Source organism: Peromyscus maniculatus, chromosome 2 (assembly GCF_049852395.1).
Source record: "Peromyscus maniculatus bairdii isolate BWxNUB_F1_BW_parent chromosome 2, HU_Pman_BW_mat_3.1, whole genome shotgun sequence".
NCBI lineage: Eukaryota > Metazoa > Chordata > Mammalia > Rodentia > Cricetidae > Peromyscus > Peromyscus maniculatus.
The window spans coordinates 140,539,498-140,561,917 of NC_134853.1; the positions used below are offsets into that span (position 1 = coordinate 140,539,498).

Consider the following 22,420-nt stretch of genomic DNA (forward strand, 5'->3'; position numbering starts at 1 on the left):
TGATGCTATGTCTTATGCTTCCCTTGACTTCATTTTTATTTTTGCTGAGTGACCAGCACTCAGTTCGGCATGCTGGGCAAGTCCTCTTCCATTGATTATATCTCTAGCCACGCTGTAGATTTTCACTGTGTTCTCAATGTTGCACAACCTTGTACAGAAACCAATTCCATTTATGGACATCACAGTTTCTAACTTTTGACTTTTTGAGGCAGGGTCTCACCCTAAAACTCAGTGTGTACCCCAAGTTGGCCTCAAACTCACAACCCTCCTGCTTCAGTCTAAATGCTGGGATTACAGGTGTCTTCTATCACATCCTGCCCTGGTCTCTTAACTTGGCAATATTATATATAAAATTAAGGTAACTTTCCCTAAGTCTAAAGCTTTACTTCATGACTATCTTATTGCCCACTGTTCTTTGACAATTTAATAAATTATTTGTAAGGCACTCTCCCCTCTTATCTCCCACTTCTATCATCGTACCTCTTTCCCCACATCCATATCTTTTTGTTTTGTTTAGTGACCACAGAGTTGAAACTATCCATTGGAACTTGGTGGCCCCATGACTATTTTCTGAGAATGGACTATAAATAGAATTTCTGGCTCCATAACTTCAAGGGCTTTACAACAATATTGGATTCTGCTCCAGAAAATTAATTCCAATTTACATTCCTATTATCAGTATACGACAGTGCCACACTGAAGAGCTATCACATAAGATAGTATATTTTAAATACAATTTTTAAAGTGTGATGTGAAGTTGGGGTTTTTTGACACCTGTGTCAAAGATTCTACAAGGCCAAATGCCTTGGGTTATTTTTAGTCCCCTTTAAAGTTATTCACTGCTGGCTGGAGAGATGGCTCAGAGGTTAAGAGCACTGGATTGCTCTTCCAGGACCCAGATGGCTGCTCTTCCAGTGGTCCAGAGTTCAATTCCCAGCAACCACGATAGCTTACAACCATATATGAGATCTGGTGCCCTCTTCTGTCATGCAGGCATACATACAGGCAGAACACTGTATACATAATAAATAAATAAATAGATAAATAAATAAATCTATCTTTTTTTTTTTTAAAAGCTATTCATTGCCCACCTCAATGTCTGTCTGACCTAACAGACACACTTTTCTCAAATCTTAATAGTATGAAAAAAAACCCAATCTTTTAAAATTCCAAAGACCTGAACAGACCCTGGACTAGATATAGACTGTAAAAATAAGCACAAGAAAAAATACTAAACATAACTCTTAAGGGAAATGCAAATTGGAGCTTCACCAAGCTACCACTAATTTTAGTGGTAGTGACAGTTTAAAAAGTAGAGGTGCCTGTGTCTTAGGAAGTAGGAGACAGACTTCGTACTTTGTTGGCTGATGGGAGTGTAAAATGATACAACCTGCAAAGGGATCCAGCTCCTAAGAAAGGAAAAAAGCATTTGTCTACACCAACAACGAAGAATGCTCATAGCAGCTCAATTTATAGTATCCACAAACTAGAAAACACCCAATATTTATCAACAGCTGAATGAATATTAAAATTATAGTATATCCATACCAAGAAACCAACTACTCATCTCTACAACATGAATTTCAAAATAATTACACTGAGTGAAAGAGGCCAAACATTCTATGATTGTACTTGTTTAAAATCCTTTAAAAAAAAAAATGCAACCTAGGGGCTGGAATGATGGCTCAGTGGTTAAGAGCACTGGATTGCTCTTCCAGGACCCAGACTCAATTCCCAGCACCCACACAGTAGCTCACAAACTCCAGTTGCAGGAGGAAATCTGACACCCTCTTCGGGCACTACATACATGTGTAAACAGACATGCAGGCAGAAAACCTATACAAATAAATAAGATTTAATGGGGGGGGGCAATTATGTAGCTGGGAGTGGTACACTCAGGAATTTGAAGGCATGGGCAGGATTACTGCAAATTCATAGTCAGCCTGGTCTACACAGCAATTCCAGGCCAAGAAAAAAGACATTAAAAAGTCATGATAAAAAGCACAAAACCAGAAAGCGTGGTTTGTGTGATAGAATTCAGGAAGTCTAGCATGCTTTGGCGAGTGTTTTATAGCTGAGCTACAGCTACAGCCCCAATGGGAGTTACTTATGTTCTTGTCCCCTAAGGACAAGCCGGTTGGAAGGCAGATAAATAAAAACACTTGGCCATCAAACAATATTGCTCTACTGCAAATGAAACATGAACATTTGTTTATGTTTATCTTCTCTACTAGGCAATCGACTTAACAGAGGCCCTATGTACTGAACTTTTGTTAAAGGATGTGCTAAATTATTTTCAAAGTATCATAAGGCAGTTTTTCAGGCATGTATGTTTGATCAGTTGGAAAATGCCATCTACTACAAAAATATAGTGGGCGTGGTGGGGTGGTACCTGCCTTTAACCCCACTGCTGAGAGAGAACACAGAGGCAGGCTTCGCTCTACTTCCACGACAAGGTACATACTGACTAGCACCCTCGTGTTAGTGAAGGAGAACACTTACTCAGGAAAGCTGTCCTCTGATTTCCACATGGGCACTGTGGCATGCACACACAACTTTCTCTCTCTCCTCTCTCTCAATAAAATTATAATTAAAAAATTTAAATAGGTTTTAGCTGACAAGTAGATGTGCTAAATGACTTCCAAAGTTCTTTTTTACTTCAAACACAAAATTCTACAATTATAGGAACATGGCTTTATCTTTCCCAGGGACATGAATTTCACAGGTTATAAATTCAAATGATTTTATATATGCATACTTCAATGTAATGAAACACATAGCTGGGCATCATAATACAAGCCTGTACTCCCAGCACTTGGGAAGGCAGGGGGATCTGGAGTTGAACTAAGATCCTGCCCCCCCCCCAAAAAAAAAGGAAGAAAAAGAGAAAAAAAAGCACATAATTTGGAAGCTGAAGAGATGGCTCAGTGGTTAAGAGCACTGACTGCTCTTCCAGAAGACCCAGTTTAATTCCCAGCACCCACATGGCAGCTCACAACTGTCTGACTCGAACTCCAGTTCCAGGGGACCCAACACCCATGCACATGAGTGGGGGGGGGGACGGGACACAGACGGACAGACAGATGAACACATAATTTAAATATAAAATAAGCAGACAGCCAAGCTTTTTTTAAAAAAAATTAAAAAAAAAAAAAAGCTTAATAAAGAATCTATGGTAGCCTAGTGTGGTGCACACGCCCTGCCTCTGTGAGTTCAAGACCAGCCAGGGATACACAGAGAAACCCCCACTTCAAAAAACCAAAAACAAATAAAATAAGATCAATCTGCCAGGCGTTGCTGGCACACACCCTTTAATCCTAGCACTGGGAGGCAGAGGCAGGCAGATCTCTGTGAGTTCCAGGACAGGCTCCAAAGTTACACAGAGAAACTGTCTCGGGGAAAAAAACCAGAGAGACAGACAGACAGACAGACACACCAATCTATTGATTACAAAAGGCAGAATCTATTATACCCACTACAAGCATTAATGAGTATCTATTGCTTCAATACAACATAAGTTCAATATAATTGATAATATACAAAACATTCCAGGGTCTCTAAATCTAAAAGTATGCTTAAAAATTTCCTGTGACATTCTGTTGTTTTTAAACAAAATCTCAATCGTTTGATTTTATCAATAAAGACTGCGGAGCCAGATGCTAGGGTGAAAGCCTGCTAGCTCAGAGAGGCAGCGAAAGCACCCAGCTGATTTTCTTTCTCCACCCATGTCCCAGAAGCCAACCAAAGTAGCATATACCTATCATAACTTCTAAATGGGGAGGTAGAAGAGAGTAGCAAGTTATAGGACAGCCTGAGCTACACAGCAGAATCCTGTCTTAAAATGTTTTTTCTCTGAGAAATTAACATACTTATCTTTCACCCAAGCAATGGTAAGGGCAATAGCATCTGGGCCCACTTGATGTACCCAGCCACCTACTGCAGGGCAGCTGTCTATTCCCTCCAACTCTAGAGAACACAGATCTGTAAGAAGGTTGAAGGTTGACAGGTATTAGAATGGAAGATTAAGTGTAAACTCCTAACATCAAAGGCACATACACATGCTTTCTAGTTCATGACAATGAAACACCAAGCCAATCCAAGCATGCATGATATTTTCTCCACACTTACTGCTAGGTTGTTATGGGAAAATGTGCTCTAAGTTAACATTTGCATTTACAAGTCCTTTAAAGTAGAACTCAAGACTTTGATACAAAGAAAAAAGCCAAATTATAAGAGTGAGCCTAACAACTCATGTAAACAAGTACTCTTAGTTAAATTAGTAGTGAGGCTTCCATTGGGATAGGCATTTACTCTAGAGGGGTAAATGATAACCCATCAGGGGCACAAATATCATCTTAATACTTACAGTTAAATAACACCTTAAAAAACCTCATCCCTAGGGGCTGGGGATTGGCAGAGGGCTTGTCTAGCCTGCAAAAGGCTCTGGGTTTGATCCCAGCACCATACAAACCAGGAACAGTAGCTGACTACTATGCCAGCAATCTAGACTCAGGTTAAGAGAACTGAGTTTGAGGCCAGCCTGGGCTACAAAATGAGTTTCAGGTTAGCTTGGACTAGAGTAAGAGGGGTCATTATACAATTTATTAACATGGTAAAAATAAGATTTATATCTGAGCCCAGTGACACAAGTCTGTAATCCTACGTAGTTTGGAAGAATGCTGTTTTAAGAACAGGTAACTGAATAATTTCAAGGCCACTCTGGGCAATGTAGTGAGATCCAGTTTCAAAATAAAGTATAAAGGCTAGAGATACACTGTTCAGAGTTAGTGGCAAACTGTTTAGTTACCATGTGGGAATCCCTAGTACTACACTCACACAAAAAAGATACACTCAATTACTTTGATAATGATACAATAGACAAACATCTGGAGCTGACTGAAATCTAAAGTCATGTATACATCCCTTCAGTGACACTCACTCTCTGTCCCTGTTTACAAACCTAACAAGTACCAAATGTAAGAAAGTTAGCTAGAGGAAAGCATGGATCTTTCTAGGTATTCACCACGGTTTAGTGTTCCCAGAGTCTGGTAGCACTGATGTATAAAAGACACATCTCTTCAGACCAGGGTGAGAGGACACACACCTTTAATCCCAGTACACAGGAGGCTTGAATGAAAACAGCCCCCACACGGGGAGCTATGTGAGAAGGACTAGGAGGTGTGGCCTTGAGGTTTCAATCTGCACTAATAGATCCAGTCTCCCTTGCTCTCTGCCTGCTGCTTGTGGTTCAGAAGAAAGCTCTTGGCTACTGCTTCAGTGACATGTCTGCCTGGCGCCACTCTTCCTACCATGGTGATGATGGAATCACCTTTCAAAACTGTAAGCAAGCCCCCCAATTAAATGCTTTGTTCTATAAGTTGTCTTGGTCATGGTGTCTCTTCACAGCTATAGAAGAACAGTAACTAAGAGACCAAACATCTCTAAAAAACACAAAAGACAAATCTCTCACAGTCACAATCCATCACCACATTGTATCACATCACTTCAGCAGACTCTGTGCCTTAACTCTATAGGACATATTCTTCTTTGCCTTTGCTGTTATTGTTTGTTTTGTTTTGTTTCAGAGACAGTGTCACATGTGACCTGGGCTAGACTCCTTATCTAGCTAGCTAAGGATGGCCTTGAACTCCTGATGCTCCTGCTTCCACTTTACAGGAAAGTGGTAAGCCACCATACACTGCTATGTCTGTTTTTTGAAAACGTAAGAAAGCATAGGATTTTAAGATTAGAGCAGAGAGTAATGGTATTAGAAATCCAAGCTATAAAATAATCCTCTCACAACAAGCACCCTCAAGATTGCAGGGTAAATTTAATTAGATAAAACCCACTTTTAAGGATTTTAACAAGATATGTAAAATAAAAGCAAAAGTCTCAATAAGGTATCTGACTTCTAGCCTCTAAATGCAGAGAGAGAGAGAGAGAGAGAGAGAGAGAGAGAGAGAGAGAGAGAGAGAGAGAGAGAGACAGACAGACCGACAGACAGACAGACCTGGCCCTCAAAACTGAAGCCAGCCAAAGCCAGCCTCTGCAAGAGGTGGTAGGCATTTGGATCCTAATGAAAACAAAGAACCTAAGCTTTGGCAATCTTCATGATCTTATAATTAGCTGTGTTTTCTATTTACTTACTTTTATTAACAATGTTCAAAGAGTGAGATGCAAAGAAGAAACATATATGTTCACAAAGAAACTTCAAGTCAGACATGGTGGTTCACACCTTTAATTCCAGCTCTTAGGAGGCAGAGGCAGGGCAGGATCTCTGTGTGTCTGAGGCTAGCCAGGGCCTACATGTTGAGAAACCCTTCTATACTGACCTTGCTATACACCCAAAACACTCTCTATCCTACTGCAGACACTTCTTCACCCAGGCTCACTGCTGTTCCATTCAAAATAGCCAGGAAATGGAAACAGTTTAGCCATTCACCAACAGGTAAACAGATAATGAAATGGGATAAATTTTCACAATGGAATATTATCCAGCTGTTGAGAAAAATGAAAATTATGAAATTTGTGGTAAGTAAATGGAGCTAGAGGTAACCAAGATTCAAAAAGACAAATATTACATGTTTTCTCTCATATGTGGGTGCTAGCTTTGAATCTTTGGATGTGTTTCATTTGGAATACCCAGAAGTATATAGTTATATAAAGGAACTAAAGGAAATAATGAAAATAATAAGTAAATAAATAAAGAAGATAATGTAAAATAAAAGTTAAGTGGAGTAGGGAGTACGTGGTCAGGGTCAAGGAGGGAATGTGGAGATCCATAACACTAAAAGGCCTTTTGAAAAAGTCACATGGAAACCTACTGTAGAAGCTTAATGAAATATGTACATATACATAGAGTTTAAATGGAGCTACCCTAAATCAGGGGAACAGTACCCCTACTAGATACTATAGGCAGGGATTGGTTACCTCTTTTGGGGTTGTTGACTAGTGGGATCCTACAGAACCTCGATTACCCTCCAGAATTTGACAGTAAGACTATACTCTGAGAAATCAAACTGGTACTCAACTGGACACTTCATTGTAGACTGAAGTTTCTCGGTCCGGCCCGGTCCCTCACGGGCAGCAGCCATTTTTTTATAAAATAAACACACAAAGGCTTATATTAATTAAAGTGTTTGGTCTATGGCTCAGGCTTCTTGCTAGCTAGCTCTTTCATCTTAAATTAATCCATTTCTATTAATCTATGTTTGCCACGTGGTTTTGTGGTGTTACCTGTGTTCCATCCATTACAGCTTCTTTCTCCCTGTATCTTTGCTTGGATTTCCCGCCTGGCTCTATTCTATGCTCTTGCCATAGGCCACAGCAGCTTCTTTATTAACCAGTGGTAGCAACACATATTCACAGTGTACAGAAAGACCATACCACAGCACTTCGTCCTGATGTTTGTTTGTTTTTTTCTCTCTCTGAGACAAGGTTTCTCTGTGTAGCTTTGGAGCCTGTCCTGGATCTCACTCTGTAGACCAGGCTGGCCTCAAACTCACAGAGATCTGCCTTCCTCTGCCTCCTGAGTACTGGGATTAAAGGCGTGCTCCACCACTGCATAGCGGTTCTGATGGTTTTGCTTTCATAGTGCTAGAATATGCTAGATGCACACTACCAGTGGAGAATAGTAATCATTAATCTCACCCAGCTGTGCCTCAAGAGCTACAATAATGACCAGCCTGGTTACAACATACTTCCTGGTGAAATAGTGGCACAAATTTTATCAGAGTAGCCAAACACTTTCTGATTGGATTTAAGGAGCAATTCACAAGATGAAACCACTACCTGTCACTGTTACTGGTTAACAGTAATACCTGTGGCTAGATAGGTCATAGGCTCTAGGAGAGACCTATTACTATTATACTGATAAATGGACATAGTAATAAACTAACAACTCATCACTATACTCATCTCCTAACCCTCACTGGAGAAGCAGCAGCTGCTGCTGCTGCTGCTGCTTCTTCTCCTCCTCCTCCTTCTTCTTCTCCTTCTTCTTCCCCCCTTATTCCCCTTCCCCTTCCTCCTCCTCCTCCTCCTCCTCCTCTTCTTCTTCTTCTTTTTCTTCAAGTTTTTTTGAGATAGGGTTTCTTTATGCAGCCTTGGCTGTCCTTGGAATGGTACACACCAGGCTATTCTGTAGACCAGGCTGTCCTCCAACTCACAAGAGATAAGCTTGCCTCTGCCTCCCAAGTACTGGGATTAAAGGTGTGAGCCACCACCGACCTGCCAGAGAAGCTTCTTGAGTAAACAGTAAATAAATTAACACAAGAAGCCCACAAGTGGTCAACATTCAGAGTATGAGACTTAGGCATGCTCAGCCCTAAATGAGACATCTATATCACATCCTCCCCACAAAGACTCCAGGATCATTGAGGAGGACACAGGAGCACAAAGACTGTAAGAGCCAGAGGTGGTAGATGACAAAAATGAAATGGCATTTTCCAGACAAAACAGGACAGTTGCACATAAGAATTCATAGTGGCTGTGAAAACATACTCAAGACCCAGACAAGCTCAAATCAGACAAAATCCCAGCATGGAGGAGGTTAGTAAGCACCAAGCACTGTTTCTAAATGAAAGTCTATTGGCAACTGATAGATACTGGAAGAGAGTCAGTTTTCTATGAGACTGACCCCTGGAAGTAGAGTGTAACCCTTGGTAGACTGGTAATGCCCCATGGAATGGTCCCACATCCAAAAGTATCTGGGCAGAGCAAACTGGAGTATATTTGGGGTGGTGGAGTACACAAAGCTGGGTGGGTGGAAAGGTGGGGAGGAATTTGGGGTGATGAATGTTATCAAAATATTTTGCATGAAATTCTCAAAGAACAAATAAAAGTATTCTTAAAGAAAATTTAAATATCTAATTTACATGGAAAACATTCAAGTTACTTCAATGCAAATTTACAAGATGAGAACATGCTTTTAACATTAAAAGTATTAAGTTTAATAATACCAAATTAGCAAGGATATATAGGGAATAGGTACTCACAAACTGGTGGACATATATGTCCAATTTATTGGTAGACTAGTACCCACCAACACTTTTAAAAAAGATTTAGTTTTATGTATATAGGTGTTTGGCCTGCAAATAGATCTGTGCACAGTGTGTGTACAGTGCCCATGAAAATCAGAATATGTCAAATCCCCTAGAGCTACAGACAGTGTGAGCAGCTGGCCAGGTAGGTGCTGGGAATTGAACTCAGATCCTCTGGAAGAGCAGCAGTCAATGCTCTTAATCACTGAGCCATCTCTCCAGCCCCCATCAACATTCTTTTTAATCTAGGAATCTATGTTGCAGATATAAATCACCAAGTTCTCTGAAACACCTGTGATATCAACCAAAAAGCAACACAGGTGGTTAAATTATGGTGCTACCACATGTGGTGGCCCATACCTATAGGCCCAGCACTCAGGAGGCAGAAACAGGAGGAACAGACCAAGGCTCGAACCAGCTACTTGAAGAGCTCCAGGCCAATGTAGCTTACAGTAAGACCCCGTCTCAAAACAAAGACATACAACAAGATAATGGCTTGTGAAATAGCTCTGTGGATGGGGGCACGAACCACCAAGTCTGATAACCTGAATTCAATCAGAGGCACCCACATAGCAGAAAACAGCCACTCCACAAAATTGTCCTCTCATCTCTACATGTCTACATTCACCTTGTGCACAGACACCATACAATAATACATAAGTAAAATTTAAGAAAAAATTTAAAACCAGCAGCTCTCATAGTTACTGCATTCCCATAAAGTGCTAAGAACTACTCTGAAGTCAAGCCTTTGATGACACAGTCCAGCTGGGAGGTCAGACAGATCAGACAGTGACCTAAAGATAACTAGGAGTGCTAGTTTCGATAAGGTAGCCAGGGTTGGAGGTGGTGGCCCACACCTGTACTTCTAGCACTGAGACAGCTGAGGATTTAAGGTGGATCTTAGCCTGGGCTACATACGGAGACCTGCCTGCCTCTCAAAACCAAAGACAGCTAAGGAAGGCCTCTGGGAAGAGGTGACAGATATTTGATCTGAATGAAACAAAGCACCTATGTTTTATTAGTCTTCGTGGTCTTACAATTAATGGTGCTTCCTACTTATTTATTATTAACAATGTTCAAATAGTGGATGGACAGAATGTCTCCGAGAACAGCAGACACAACAACCAAAGTTTCCACTGCTTCGAGGGTCAGTAGTCAATGTTTGGGTTACATGAGCTACAAAGCTAGCTTCTGCTTAGAGAACTATTGTCATATAATTTTTATCCAGACATCTCCCAAGGGAAGGCAGAAGCAGAAGAAATGCCAATGAGTTTGAAGTTACTTGTTTGCAAGCCAAGGAGATGCTTCAGCAAGCAAAAACACCTGTGCTCGACTTGACACCCTGAGTTCAATTCCCAGAGTTCACTGTGGGGGGAAAGCTGGCTCTCTGAAAGTTGTCCTGACCACCCCCCCCCCAGGAGCACAATGGCATGCACAACTTACACTCAGATAGGTGCACATCACATGAAAATGAATACACATACAATAATCAATGTTTTAAAATATATCTATGGTGCTGTGGATAGAACCCAAGACCCTGTGGCATGCTAGACAAATTTTGTTCTTCTAGTTACACCTTCAGCCAGATTTAAACTTTTTAAAAAATATACTGAAAATATTGAACTCAAGGATCTTCATGGTCACCAAGCTCTCTTCTATCTCAGCATCTCTGCACTGTTGCCCTGTTCATTTTTTAGTTCAACTCTTCCACAACACTAAAATGCTTTTCATATTATCTGTCCATCCTCCCTAACCCCACAATGTGCACAACGCATCATATAATACAGGCTAGAGCTGACAATGTTCTCCAGGAAGTGATCAGTCTCCTACCTGGTCCTTTTAAAGTTCTTGTCTCTTGCAAGTACCGTGTAGTTCCTACACTATAGCTCATTCAACTAATTATTTGAGGTGAACAGTGGGGCCAGAAGACAGCTCAGCAGTTAAGAAAGTTTGCTGCTCTTTCAGAGAACCAGGGCACAGTTCCCAACAGTTATATCTGGTAACTGTAACTCTAGCTTCACTAGTTTCAGAGGAGGATCTGACACCCTCTTCTGGTCTCTTTGAGCACTGACAGCATTCAAGAACATGAACACATGCACGCACACGGTATGACAAATCTTTTAAAAATATTTATAACCGGGCGATGGTGGCACACGCCTTTAATCCCAGCACTCGGGAGGCAGAACTCTGAGTTCAAGGCCAGCCTGGTCTACAGAGCGAGATCCAGGACAGGTACCAAAACTACAGAGAGAAACCCTGTCTCAAAAAAAAAAAAAATGATATATATATATATATATATAATTTATATGTCAGCACTGTACTAATTATTAAATACAAAGTTCACAAAGAGAGCTGGATGCAGTGGTTCATGCCAGTAACACCGGCACTCCAGAGGGTGAAGCCACAGGACTGCTGGGGCAGCTGTGCAGCACACTCAGGAAGCAAAGGCGAAGTGGCTAGCCTGGTCTACATAGTGTTCCTGGCCAGTTAAGGACAGTTAGATCCTGTCTTAAAGGGTATATGTATGTTGGGGGCGGGGGGCAGTGGCAGCGGCAACAAAGTAAGACACTCTTTACAGGAACTTTAAAGAACACAAACCAGAGATAAGGCCAATCAGAAAGCAAGAAATTTGTGAAAATAATATTACAAATAGGAGGAAGCTAACTAAAACATTGATGGCAAGAAAAAGAACAGTTAAGACTAAGTGTCAAACAAACACAACAGGAAGGGCTTAGTGGTAAACACTTGTCAATCATTGAGGCTACTGGGTAGAAAATAACTTCCTGTGTTAGCCCACACCTGCACTCCTAGCATTTGTAAAGCAGAGGCAGAAGGATCACAAGTTAAAGGCCAGTCTGGTATACACAGAGTCCCACACCTGGTATATACAGGTGCATATATAGTGACCCAGCCTTAAAAAGCCAGTCAGGCAGGGTGATTCACAACACATTCCTATAATCCCAATACTCTAACACCAACATTAGATGCAGACTTGCTTTTTTTTTTTTTTTTGAAACAGGTTCTTATATAGCCTAGGCTGGCCTCAAACTAGCTTTGTAGCTGAGGTTAATCCTGAACTTCTGATCCTGAGTACACCACACCCATTTTAGTGGGTTCTGAGTATTGAAACCAGGGCTTCAGGCAAGCTAAAAAGCATTCTACCAAAGATCACATACTAAACCCAACCTTAAAATTCTTAGCCTCCTGCCTCTACTTCCTGAGTATTAATTTAATTAGTGCAGGTGGGCATCACCATGCCCAGGGCTTCTTGCATAGTAGGCAAGCACTCTACCAACTGATTTACATCCCTAGACCATTTTCAGTTTGTATGTTTTGTTCTGTTTTTTGAGAAGGTCTAATATAGCCCAGGCTGACTTTAAACTCTTGATTCCCCTTCCTCTCTTCACCAAGTGCGCCACCAAAACTAGCAGACTATTTCAAAAACCCACCTGAGCCAGGCAGTGGTGGCGCACTTTGATCCAGCACTTGGAAGACAGAGGCAGAGGCAGGCAGATCTCTGAGTTGAGGCCAGCCTGGTCTACAAATGAGTTCCAGGACAGCCAGGGCTACAAACCCTGTCTCAGGAAAAGCAAACAAACAACACTAACAACAAAAAACACACCTGAAAAGAAGAACTAGTATGATGTGACTGGCTAGATGAGAGCTAAAATCCAAGCTGGAGCTGAAGCTGGAGCTGTAAAGATGTTTTCTTCTAAAGCTAAGAAATCTGGGTAACTCACACAACCCAAGGCATTTTTTAAAAAAAGACTGTCTTAGTCTTCACAATGTATTTACTCAAAACACAATAAATATACTATTACTGTCCAAATTGCAAATGAGCAAATCGAGTAAAGAAAATACCACATCCAAGTCCACAGAGCTAATTTAAATCATGACAGACTGGCAGCCCCCTCTACTTTTTTGGCTAGTCAAAAGTATCAAATGGAAAAGTCCCCAAATGGTAATGCATTAACTTTTAAATGGCATGGCACACTGATTTAAGAAACGTGATGAAGTCCTGGGCCAACCATCTCTATTCCACTAGGGACATTAATATCCCTCTGTCCAAGATATCCATGCTACAGTATTACTGAGTAACCAGCTCAGTTATTACAAAGCTTGTGCTCAAGTGATCCTTATATAGTAGCTTAAAGCTAATGAGTCAGCCATAAATCCATCTTTCAATTCATTTCCTCTCAGAAACTTTGTCATCTCACATCATCACAGGAAGGATACATGCTAAGATACTTTAAGAAAGAAACAACATTCCTACAACCTTCACTACAGCATACTGTTGTTATAGTTCTATGATAAGATGTTACTATGTCTGATTTATAAAGTAAGCCTAATTATTTATTTGTGTTAGTGAGAGCACATGACAAGGTGAACTTGTTGGAGGTCAGAGAACTGCTTTAGAGAGCTGTTCTCTCTTACTGTGAGTTCTAGGGGCTGAACTCAGGTTACTAGGCTTTGCAGCAATCGGTTTTACTCACGGAACCATCTCATCTGACCCATGGGTAAATATTGGGGTGGGGGGAGAACAGTATGTAAAGAGCTTCGTAGTAGCTGCAGTTTCAGACATCAACAGTCTTGGAATGCACACCCTGCCCACAGAGAGCTAATTATTATATGGCCTATTTGACTCAGAACCCTTCTACCTGGTAATGAATCCAGAAAGATATATGCAGTACTTATTTTAACCATTTTAAAAATAACATATGAAGTTGAGCTGGACATGGTGATAGAGCCTTTTATTTTGAGCACTCATGAGGCAGAGGCAGGCATTATCTCTCTGAGTTGTAGGACAGCCTGGTCTAATAAGCCAAGGCTACACAGTTAGACCCTGTCTCAAAAAACAAACAAACAAACCAAAAAAAAAAAAAAAAAAAAAACCAAGCAAACAAAAAGTATCAGCAACGTTACTATAAATTTAGAATCTAAAAGTATGAAACATGTTTACTCATAAAATTACTTTGTCTGGTATTCTTACAGTATAATCATCTGACTGCTAATTTCATGTATGCTAAATGAAGTTTAATTAAAAAGCCTTCAAAACTTGGGTTACAAATAGTGCCACCAGTTCTAAGACTTTCAAAATGTTTTAAAATTTTTATTCATTCCTTCATTCATTGAGGGGCATGCTAGAGTGTGCATGTGGAGGTCAGAGGAAAGCCTGAGGGATCAGGACCTCTCCTTCTACAATGTGGGTAGCCAGGGTCAATCTCAGGTCATCAGGCTTGGCAGAAAGCACTTTTATCCACCTAATCACCTTGCTGACCCAGACTGTGAGAATTTTGGTTTCCCAAATAAAGCAAAAAAATCTAAAGACATCATCAATTTTTCAACAGTAACAAAAAGTGTAGCGTTAATCTTTTTCTTAGTTACTTTTAAAACCATTGATGTGCAGATGTGTGGTACCATGGAAGTCAAGGACAACTTTTGGGAATGTCCTCTTTCTCCAAATGGAAGCTGAAGGCTGGGGTTATCGTCTTTGCTTGTTCTTCACCTCACACCCAGGCAGGGTCTCTGATGAGCCTCCCTGAACCCAGAGTTCTGGGCTGAAGAGATGGCTCAATAGTTAAGAGCACTGGTTGCTCTTCCTCCATCTTCCTCTGCCTGCCTCAGCCTCCCCAAGTGCTAGGATTAAAAGTGTGTATTACACACCTGGTTTGAGATACACCTATTTCTTATATGTTAACAGCATGTTACAACTGTTGGTACAATTTAAGTCTTTAGAACATTTCTTCCCTTCCTTCCTTCTTTTTCTTCCCAAGACAGGTTTTCTTTGTGTAGCCAGGCTGTCCTGGAGCTTGCTCTGTAGACCAGGCTGGTCTCAAACTCAGACACTTGCCTCTGCCTCCCTAGTGCTAAGATCGAAAGTTCAGCCACAACCGCCTGGCTGAACATTTTTTCTTTTTGAGCAGGGTCTCACTGTATAGACCTGAATGGCCTGGAACTCCCCATGTAGACAACCCAGCCCTTATACTCACAGAGGCCTGCTTGCCCCCTTCTTCTGCCTCTGGAGTGCTAGGATTAAAGGTATGTACCACCACACCCAGGCTAGGATGACATTTCTGAACACCTGATGAAAACAATTTGTAGTTGTAAACACAGAAGGAGCACAGGTCAGCCTTTTATGATAACATACTACTAATCACCAATCTTAATGTATTATGTGCTCTCAGCTTCTCATCCTCACCACTCAGTCATATAGTGAAGTGTTTGTTTTTCTGCCTGTCAAATGCAGAACCAAAACCAGTCAGTGGTGGTGCATGCCTTTAATCTCAGTGCTCTGGAGGTAGAAGCAGATGGAGTTCAAGGCCAGCCTGGTCTACTGAGTTTCAGGACAGCCAGGGTTACACAGAGAAGAGAAAGAAAAAAAAAAACAGTGGAACCAAGAACGCTATTCAGTCAACTTAATTCATGGTCACATTTTCCAGAATACTTCTGTACATTCACTTGTTATCCTTGCTGGTAGGTAGCTCAAGCTCAAAAGCTGTACTGAAAACCCAGTTGTTTTCCTACCCCCACACTCCCTGCAATTAACTCCCTCCTGTCCCACAGCCTTCTGTACTCCTTCTCAGCTCTACCTCCCACACTAGAACGCTGTCACCCCTGCTCCAGGCCTTTGTATGATTCGTCTATATCCTTTAAGTCAGAGGGTCTACCCTATTCAAAGTGGCCTCTCCCATCGCAGTCATCTTTTCCCTGTCATTCTCACTAGGATGTCCCCTCACATACTTTCTGCATGGCACTTTTCCTCATCACTACCAAAATTGCACTGGAAATACTGTTATTTCTTTTGGAGGGGTGGTGAAATATGTATTTGAGAAAGGAGTATCATACTGTGGCCTACCCTGGAAGCCTATTATGAAGCCCAGGATGTCCTTGAACTTGCACAGATCTTCCTGCTTCAGCGCTGGGATTACAGGTATTCACCACCAAGCTTTGCAAATACTCATTTCTCATCAAGGGTTAAGTCTTATTCACGTTTCCTCAACACTTGGTTAAATGTCTGGCACCATTCTAAGGGTTGGCAAAGATTTGTGGAATAAATGACTATCCTAAAAAAGAATGATTACTAATAAAATGCACAATAATGGAAGAGCTGAAAATTATACACACACAAGAACTGGAATGATCTAACGTACAGAAAGGATGAGCAGAGCCAAATTCCAAATAGTCAAGCTTCTGGGTCAAAGTGGATACGAACAGCAATCAATCGAGATAACTTTAAATCTGTCCAGGACTAACTGAGCAAATTGCTCACTACCCCAACTACAACTTTGTAACTCCACAATTTTTTCAGCACTCAACTGCTCATTAAGAGTCCACGTACCAACATACTTCGATTATATTGTATTCTCTAAGGTATACCAAATGAGGAGCAAAGGGATGACTGAAACCTGATAGTGCAAGTACCAGAGGTAAAAACAATAACGGCAAGCATTTACACTTGTGAGGCACTTGAAAACATGGAAAAACTTGCAATATGATCATGGAGACCCAACTTAACACATCGGTCAGCATGTAGCCCCACGGACTGGGACCCGCACAGAAAGGACCTGACTGCCAGATGTATAGGCCATTCTGTACATTTCTCGCCCGACCTCTTCTACTCACAGTCTAATCTCCACTACAGGGCTCATCGGCCCCATTTCCAGTAGCACAATCCGCAAACGAATACAAGACAGGCCAAAGAATGGCATAAACATAGCTTCATACCCGCCCAAAATAGCAAAAAAACACAACCAACCAAACGGCTCAGTAATCCCTAATCCGGAAGCTCTAGAAGCCATCCAAAACCAACCGTCGTATCTCTGGGAAGTCAAAAGATGCTGACTCCAAAGATAAGTCTCTGGCCCTAGCCCACCTCTCCTGATTATTCAGAAAAACCAGGGCTTTCCAGTTTAGAGATCAGCACACTACTAAGAAAGAAAAAAAAAAAAAAGACAGAAAAAACAAAAAACAAAAAAAACGCGTCTCCCTGCACGAACTGGCAATCGAACCCTCAGGGGGGCAGTGGCGCTCCAACCACCCGGCCAGGACCCAGGCAACAGCGACAGGGCACAGCCCTTCCAGGGAGCTCTCTGGGCTCTCAGTACCGCCCAGCGCAACCCGCCCCGGCAGTGGCTGAAGTCAGGGTTGTGGCAGAGCTGGGCCTGCCCGGCCCGGGGGCGCGACGAGACACGGGGGTGGCGGTTTCTCCACTAGCCCCGTGCTGTTGAGGCGGACCCGGGGGGCTCTTCCCCAGGCCTCCCCGCCCCTCCACCCTCGGCCAGCTAGTCGGCCCCTTACCTGGCAGAAGCTCCGGCAGTAGTTCAAAGATGAGACCTCGGACACCTCCTGCTCCCTCAGCTCGGTCTCCAGCTGCCAGAGACACGGTCGCAGGCCCGGGGCTCCCGGCGCGGGAGATGCAGGGCGATGACCCCGAGCCATGGACTCAGTCTCGGTTCCGCCTCCGGCTCCTGCGACCGCCGGAGCCTCAGTCCCGGCCCCGGCCCCGGCGGCGGCGGTGGCGTCTCCCTTTCCGTCCGCCATCTTCCCACGGCCCAGCAGCGCGTAGGCAACCGGACCACGTGACTCCGCCTGGCCCCGCCCCCGACCGCCCGTGGATAGTGACGCGCTCCCTGGCGACGCTGGCGCCAACTTTATTCCGTCACTAGGACGCGGAACGTTGGTCCTCTCAGACGTCTCCACCGCGGCCGCCCTAGCAACAGCCTAGCAACGACGAGGTTCTCGCGGCCCTGGGTTCTACAGGCCCTTCAGTGTCGAGGAGCGCAAAGGGCCTAGAGACAATCGGGATGTGAGAGAGATGTCAGCCGGGCTGCGAACTGAAGAGCGAGGGGAAGGTATCCCAGAACGAAGCCTGGAGAAAAGCATCCCCGGTTCGAGGATAAATAAACAAAGATTGTCAGGCTCGAACTGAAAACAAGCTCCAGGGAACTTGTTTTGTAATAGTAATGGCATGACTAGTCGCTGGAGAAAGATCAGCCAAAATATGGCGTTTAGACGATTCTACTAGAAGGAGGGGAAAAAAAAAACCTGGGAGGAGGGAGGGGCCTGTTCGAGACAGGGTTTCTCCCTGGCTGTCCTGGAACTCACTTGGTAGACTAGGCTGATCTAAAACTCACAGAGATCCACTTACCTCTGCCTCCTGAGTGCTGGGAATAAAGGGTGTGCGCCACCACCGCCCTGGGGGGAAAAACAACTATCAGTATCTAAAGTTTATGGGTTAAAGACTTAAAAAAACGGCCAGGTGAGCCCAGCAGTGGTGGCACACGTCTTTAATCCCAGCACTCGAGGCAGAGGCAGGCGGATCTCCGTGAGTTTGAGGTCAGGCTGGTCTACAGAGCTAGTTCTGGGACAGCCAGGGCTACACAGAGAAACCTTGTCTCGGGAAAAAAAAAATACGCAGAACACAGTAGCACATCCTAATATTAGCACCCATTAGAGGGAGGCTAGAAGATGCTGAATTGAAGAAGAAGAAGCTGTAACATCAGCATTCCTGGAGGTAGTTCTGAAGTCCCTAGCCAGCCCGAGCTGCTTTGCTGCACAGCAAGGTCCTCATCAAAAGAAAAAACAAACAACAACAAACAAGTTGGGCATGGTGGTGCACGCCTTTAATCCCAAACAAACAAACAAAATAACTAACTAAATTTAAACAGATACAGATTTATTTACGTGGGGGACTGAGGTGTGTGTGAGTGCCTGTGTGCCCCAGTGGCCAGTGTAGTGATCAGAATTCAACTGTGCAGGAGTTGGTTCCCTCCTTTCACCGTGTGGCTTCTGAAGATCCAACTCGGGTCATCAGCCTTGGTGGCAGGTGCCTTTACTTGCTTGCATCAGCCCCTAATTTGATTTTTTAAAAAATAAATTTAAAGGAAAACAAACACAAAAGTCAGAGTTCTCTAGGCAAGGAAATCATAAATACAAAAGTCATGAGGTTTGTTTTTCTCGTCTAATAACTACAAAGCCCCTGTAATCACAGCACTTGAGGGAGAGACTGAGACAGGAGGATCTGAGTTCCAGCTCCCTTGGGTGGAGAGGACAAGAAGGAAATGCAAGGAAGAACAGAGAGGAAAGGGGGAATGGCAAAGCCCATGTGGCTGGAGCCCAGGGTGTGGGATGAAGTGAAAACCAGAGAGCGTGTTCGTATAAGCATGAAAATGATACAGAGAGAAATTATGATGCAGAAGGAACACAGGAGAAAAGTCCTTGAGAAGGCAGAGAAGATAGCATCCAGAACACAAGAGGTTTGGTCTAATTGAGGGGTATACTCTTCTCTCAACTGGAGGGAGTCTATAAACTATGGGTCCCAATGAAGGTAATGTATAATTTGGTAATGGGAGATTTGACAGTGATGGCCTAAATGCTTTACCCCCTTCCATGAAATATAAGTCATTGTGCCAATTAGTTGTTTGTAAACTTAAGACAAAAACAGAGTCACCTGAGAGGAGGGAACCTCCTAAGGGGAAATGCCTCCATCACACTGACCTGTAGGCATGTCTGTGTGACATTTTGTATGTTGATTGATGTGGGATGGCTCAGCCCATTGTGGGTGATGCCACCCCGGGCAGATGGTACAGGGAGACATAAGGCAAGGTAGCTGAATATAATCACGGAAGCAAACCAGAAAGTTTCCTCCATAGTTCTGCCTCTGCTCCTGTTTGAGTCACTGCCATGACATTCCTCAGTGATTAACTGGGACTGGAACCTGTGAGCCAGATAAACCCTTTCTTTCCCAAGTTGCTTTTGGTCATCGTTTTGATCACGGCACTAAAAGTAGGACAGTCATCAAGGCCAAATTGAGCTTCTGAGGGGAAAAAAAAAAAACAACAAAACTTTGTTGAAGTTGTTTCAGAGTGAGATAGGAAAGAACACATGCTAGATAGATACCAGAAGACTCCAGGGCAATGTTGAAGGGCATTCATTTGTTCAACAAACACTCATTGACAGTGTATTATGTTTCTGGCTTTGTCCTATACAACAAGTCCTGAGTTTTGTATCCTTTTTTGTTCCCTAGACGTTACAATACAGTTAATTCATACACACTTTCTGTTCATACCCTGCCAAATCCCGAGAGACTTGGGTCCTGGAACCCTTGGCCTAGGGTCAGCCAGGAAAAGAAGAAAATGACTTCCTACACTGAATCTGGGATCAGGCGGGAGTCTCTAAGGCTAGTACCATCACTGCCACCTGGAATCTGAACAAGTTTATTAGCTACAGCTCAGAGGGAGGAGTTAGCTACTCTCTGTAGGAGGTCTCTCTGTAGGCCACAGTCAGGGGCTGTAAACATCCTGGAAGAGGAAACTACAGTTGCTAGTCTTTACATAGACTGATAATTGTTCTTAAATACTCAGATTCCTTGGGGTGGGGGTGGCTGACACCTTTAATCCCAACACTTTGGAGGCAGAGGCAGGCAGATCTGTGAGTCCCGGGCCAGCCTGGTCTACAGAGCTAGTTCCAGGACAGCTAGGGCTGTTACACACAGAAACCCTGTATGGAAAAAACAGTAACAAAAAAACAGACTCCCAAGAAAAACTCAAGACATTTCTCTTGAGCCTGGCCCATGTGGGAACAGCTTTGCCAATTTTCTGTGGACTAATTGGTCTTGGAGTCATTGACAGGCTTTGTCCATATCTAAAGATACATCTGTTCAGGACTTCTGCTCACTCAGAGCATCCTCTGCTCCTTATGTTATAAAAGCCAGTCCTCTGAGCAAAACAGCCACCATCTATATCAGATAAGATATGTGCCCGCTTTCAAGAGTCCATCAGAATACAACTTGTTGACTGCTGACACCTTTTCATTGAAAGAGAAAGTAGGGGGAGGGTCATTAGGCCTACACCTGTGATTCTAGTTGCTCCTTCCAGCCATTTGTATGCAATTCTGCCCGAGTTGCACTTGGCCTCAGGGGTGTTAGCGTATATAGGCTTGGGGAGGTTCATTCAAGAGAAGCTCCATCTGTGCAACTAAGGGGAAGCCATCATCTATGCTTGGTGAAAAGACTATCCAGTGTGGCAGCTTTGGAGTTACACATGCTCTTACAAATAGCCTTTCAAACTCATGCCCCATAAAATCATTGGTTCCCCAGGGCGAACTTTGGTGGAACTGTACTTTGGTTTGTCATTGGGATCTTATGAAGAGGGGGGTAGGTGGTGTTTAATGTCTCCTTAGGGAAAGAATTGTTCCAACATCCTAGTTCTGTTACCATGAGCAGAAGCGTGGAAGGTGTCCATCTCTTTTGCAGTTAGAGACCAGCTGATTGGGTAAGCAGAGACTTAGACTTGTGCTAACCCAGGAAACTACAACTATTTCTTGGTAGCTGGGTTTTCTGTGGGTTGAAATAGCCCATTATAGCTTGACATCTTTGATGCTGCAAATAGGTTCTTCCTATCCTATCAGAAATGAAGGCACCATGGCATTTTCCCAGTGACCACACATGATCACTAAAGAACATCTTGAGAAGGAGAAAATTTAAAAGGAACACAAGGACACCTTGACCTTTGGAGCATACTCAGTAGAGCAGGATGACATGAAGGTGATACTCAAAGAAAGGAACTGAGCAATGATACCACAAGAGGAGGGGACTATAAGGAACTTCTTAAAAATCCACAATGCAGCTGGGCAGTGGTAGTGCATGTCTTTAATCCCAGCACTCGGGAGGTAGAGGCAGGTGGATCTCTGTGAGTTTGAGGCCAGCCTGGGCTACAGAGCGAGATCCAGGACTTAAACTACACAGATAAACCCTGTCTCAAAAAAACAAAAAAACAGCAACAATAAATCCACAATGCAGAATCTAACGGGCTACTGCTCTCCCTTCTGGTCATCCTGCTTCACATTTGCCTGGAGTGTACTTTGCTTTGCTAAATAAACTTCTCTTAAGTTATGTGTCTTGATTGAATTATTTCCTTAAGAGAGAAGACAGGAAGAGAGGAGTAACATCCTACATGTAGCCCATGCTCCCCTTGACTGAAGCTGGGTATTGCTCAGTACACTAGTATTAACACTTAGAAGACAAGAGCAGGACTGGAGAGATGGCTCAGAGCTTAAGAGCACTGGCTGCTCTTTCATAGGTCCTGAGTTCAATTCCCAGCACCCACATGGTGGCTCACAACCATCTGTAATGAGATCTGGTGCCCTCTTCTGACATGCAGGCACACATGCAGACAGAACATTGTATACGTAATAAATAAATCTTTAAAACAAAAAAGTTAAAAAAAAAAAGACAAGAGTATAGCCCAGGTGTGATCATCTTTAATCAAAGCACTCCCAGAGCAGAGGCAAGTGCATCTCTGTGAGTTAGAAGTCAAACTGGTCTACATATCAAGTTTCAGGCCATTTAAAAAGGTGTGTGTGGGGTATCAGTGAGAAGG

General features: G+C 43.0%; 1 protein-coding gene across 2 annotated transcripts in view; it reads right to left on the minus strand.

Annotated features, from left to right (window-relative positions):
• Positions 1 to 17,671, minus strand: part of Rlf (RLF zinc finger) — a 70,665-nt gene extending 52,994 nt beyond the window's left edge. Inside the window, exon 1 of one of the 2 annotated variants that reach the window (XM_006995784.3) lies at positions 17,340 to 17,671. In XM_006995784.3, the coding sequence (XP_006995846.1) occupies positions 17,340 to 17,582 (243 nt within the window). In that variant the 5' untranslated portion in view covers positions 17,583 to 17,671. The remainder of the gene's footprint in view (positions 1 to 17,339) is intronic. The other variant, XM_076564976.1, reaches the window with a different exon arrangement.
• Positions 17,672 to 22,420: the final 4,749 nt, after the last annotated feature.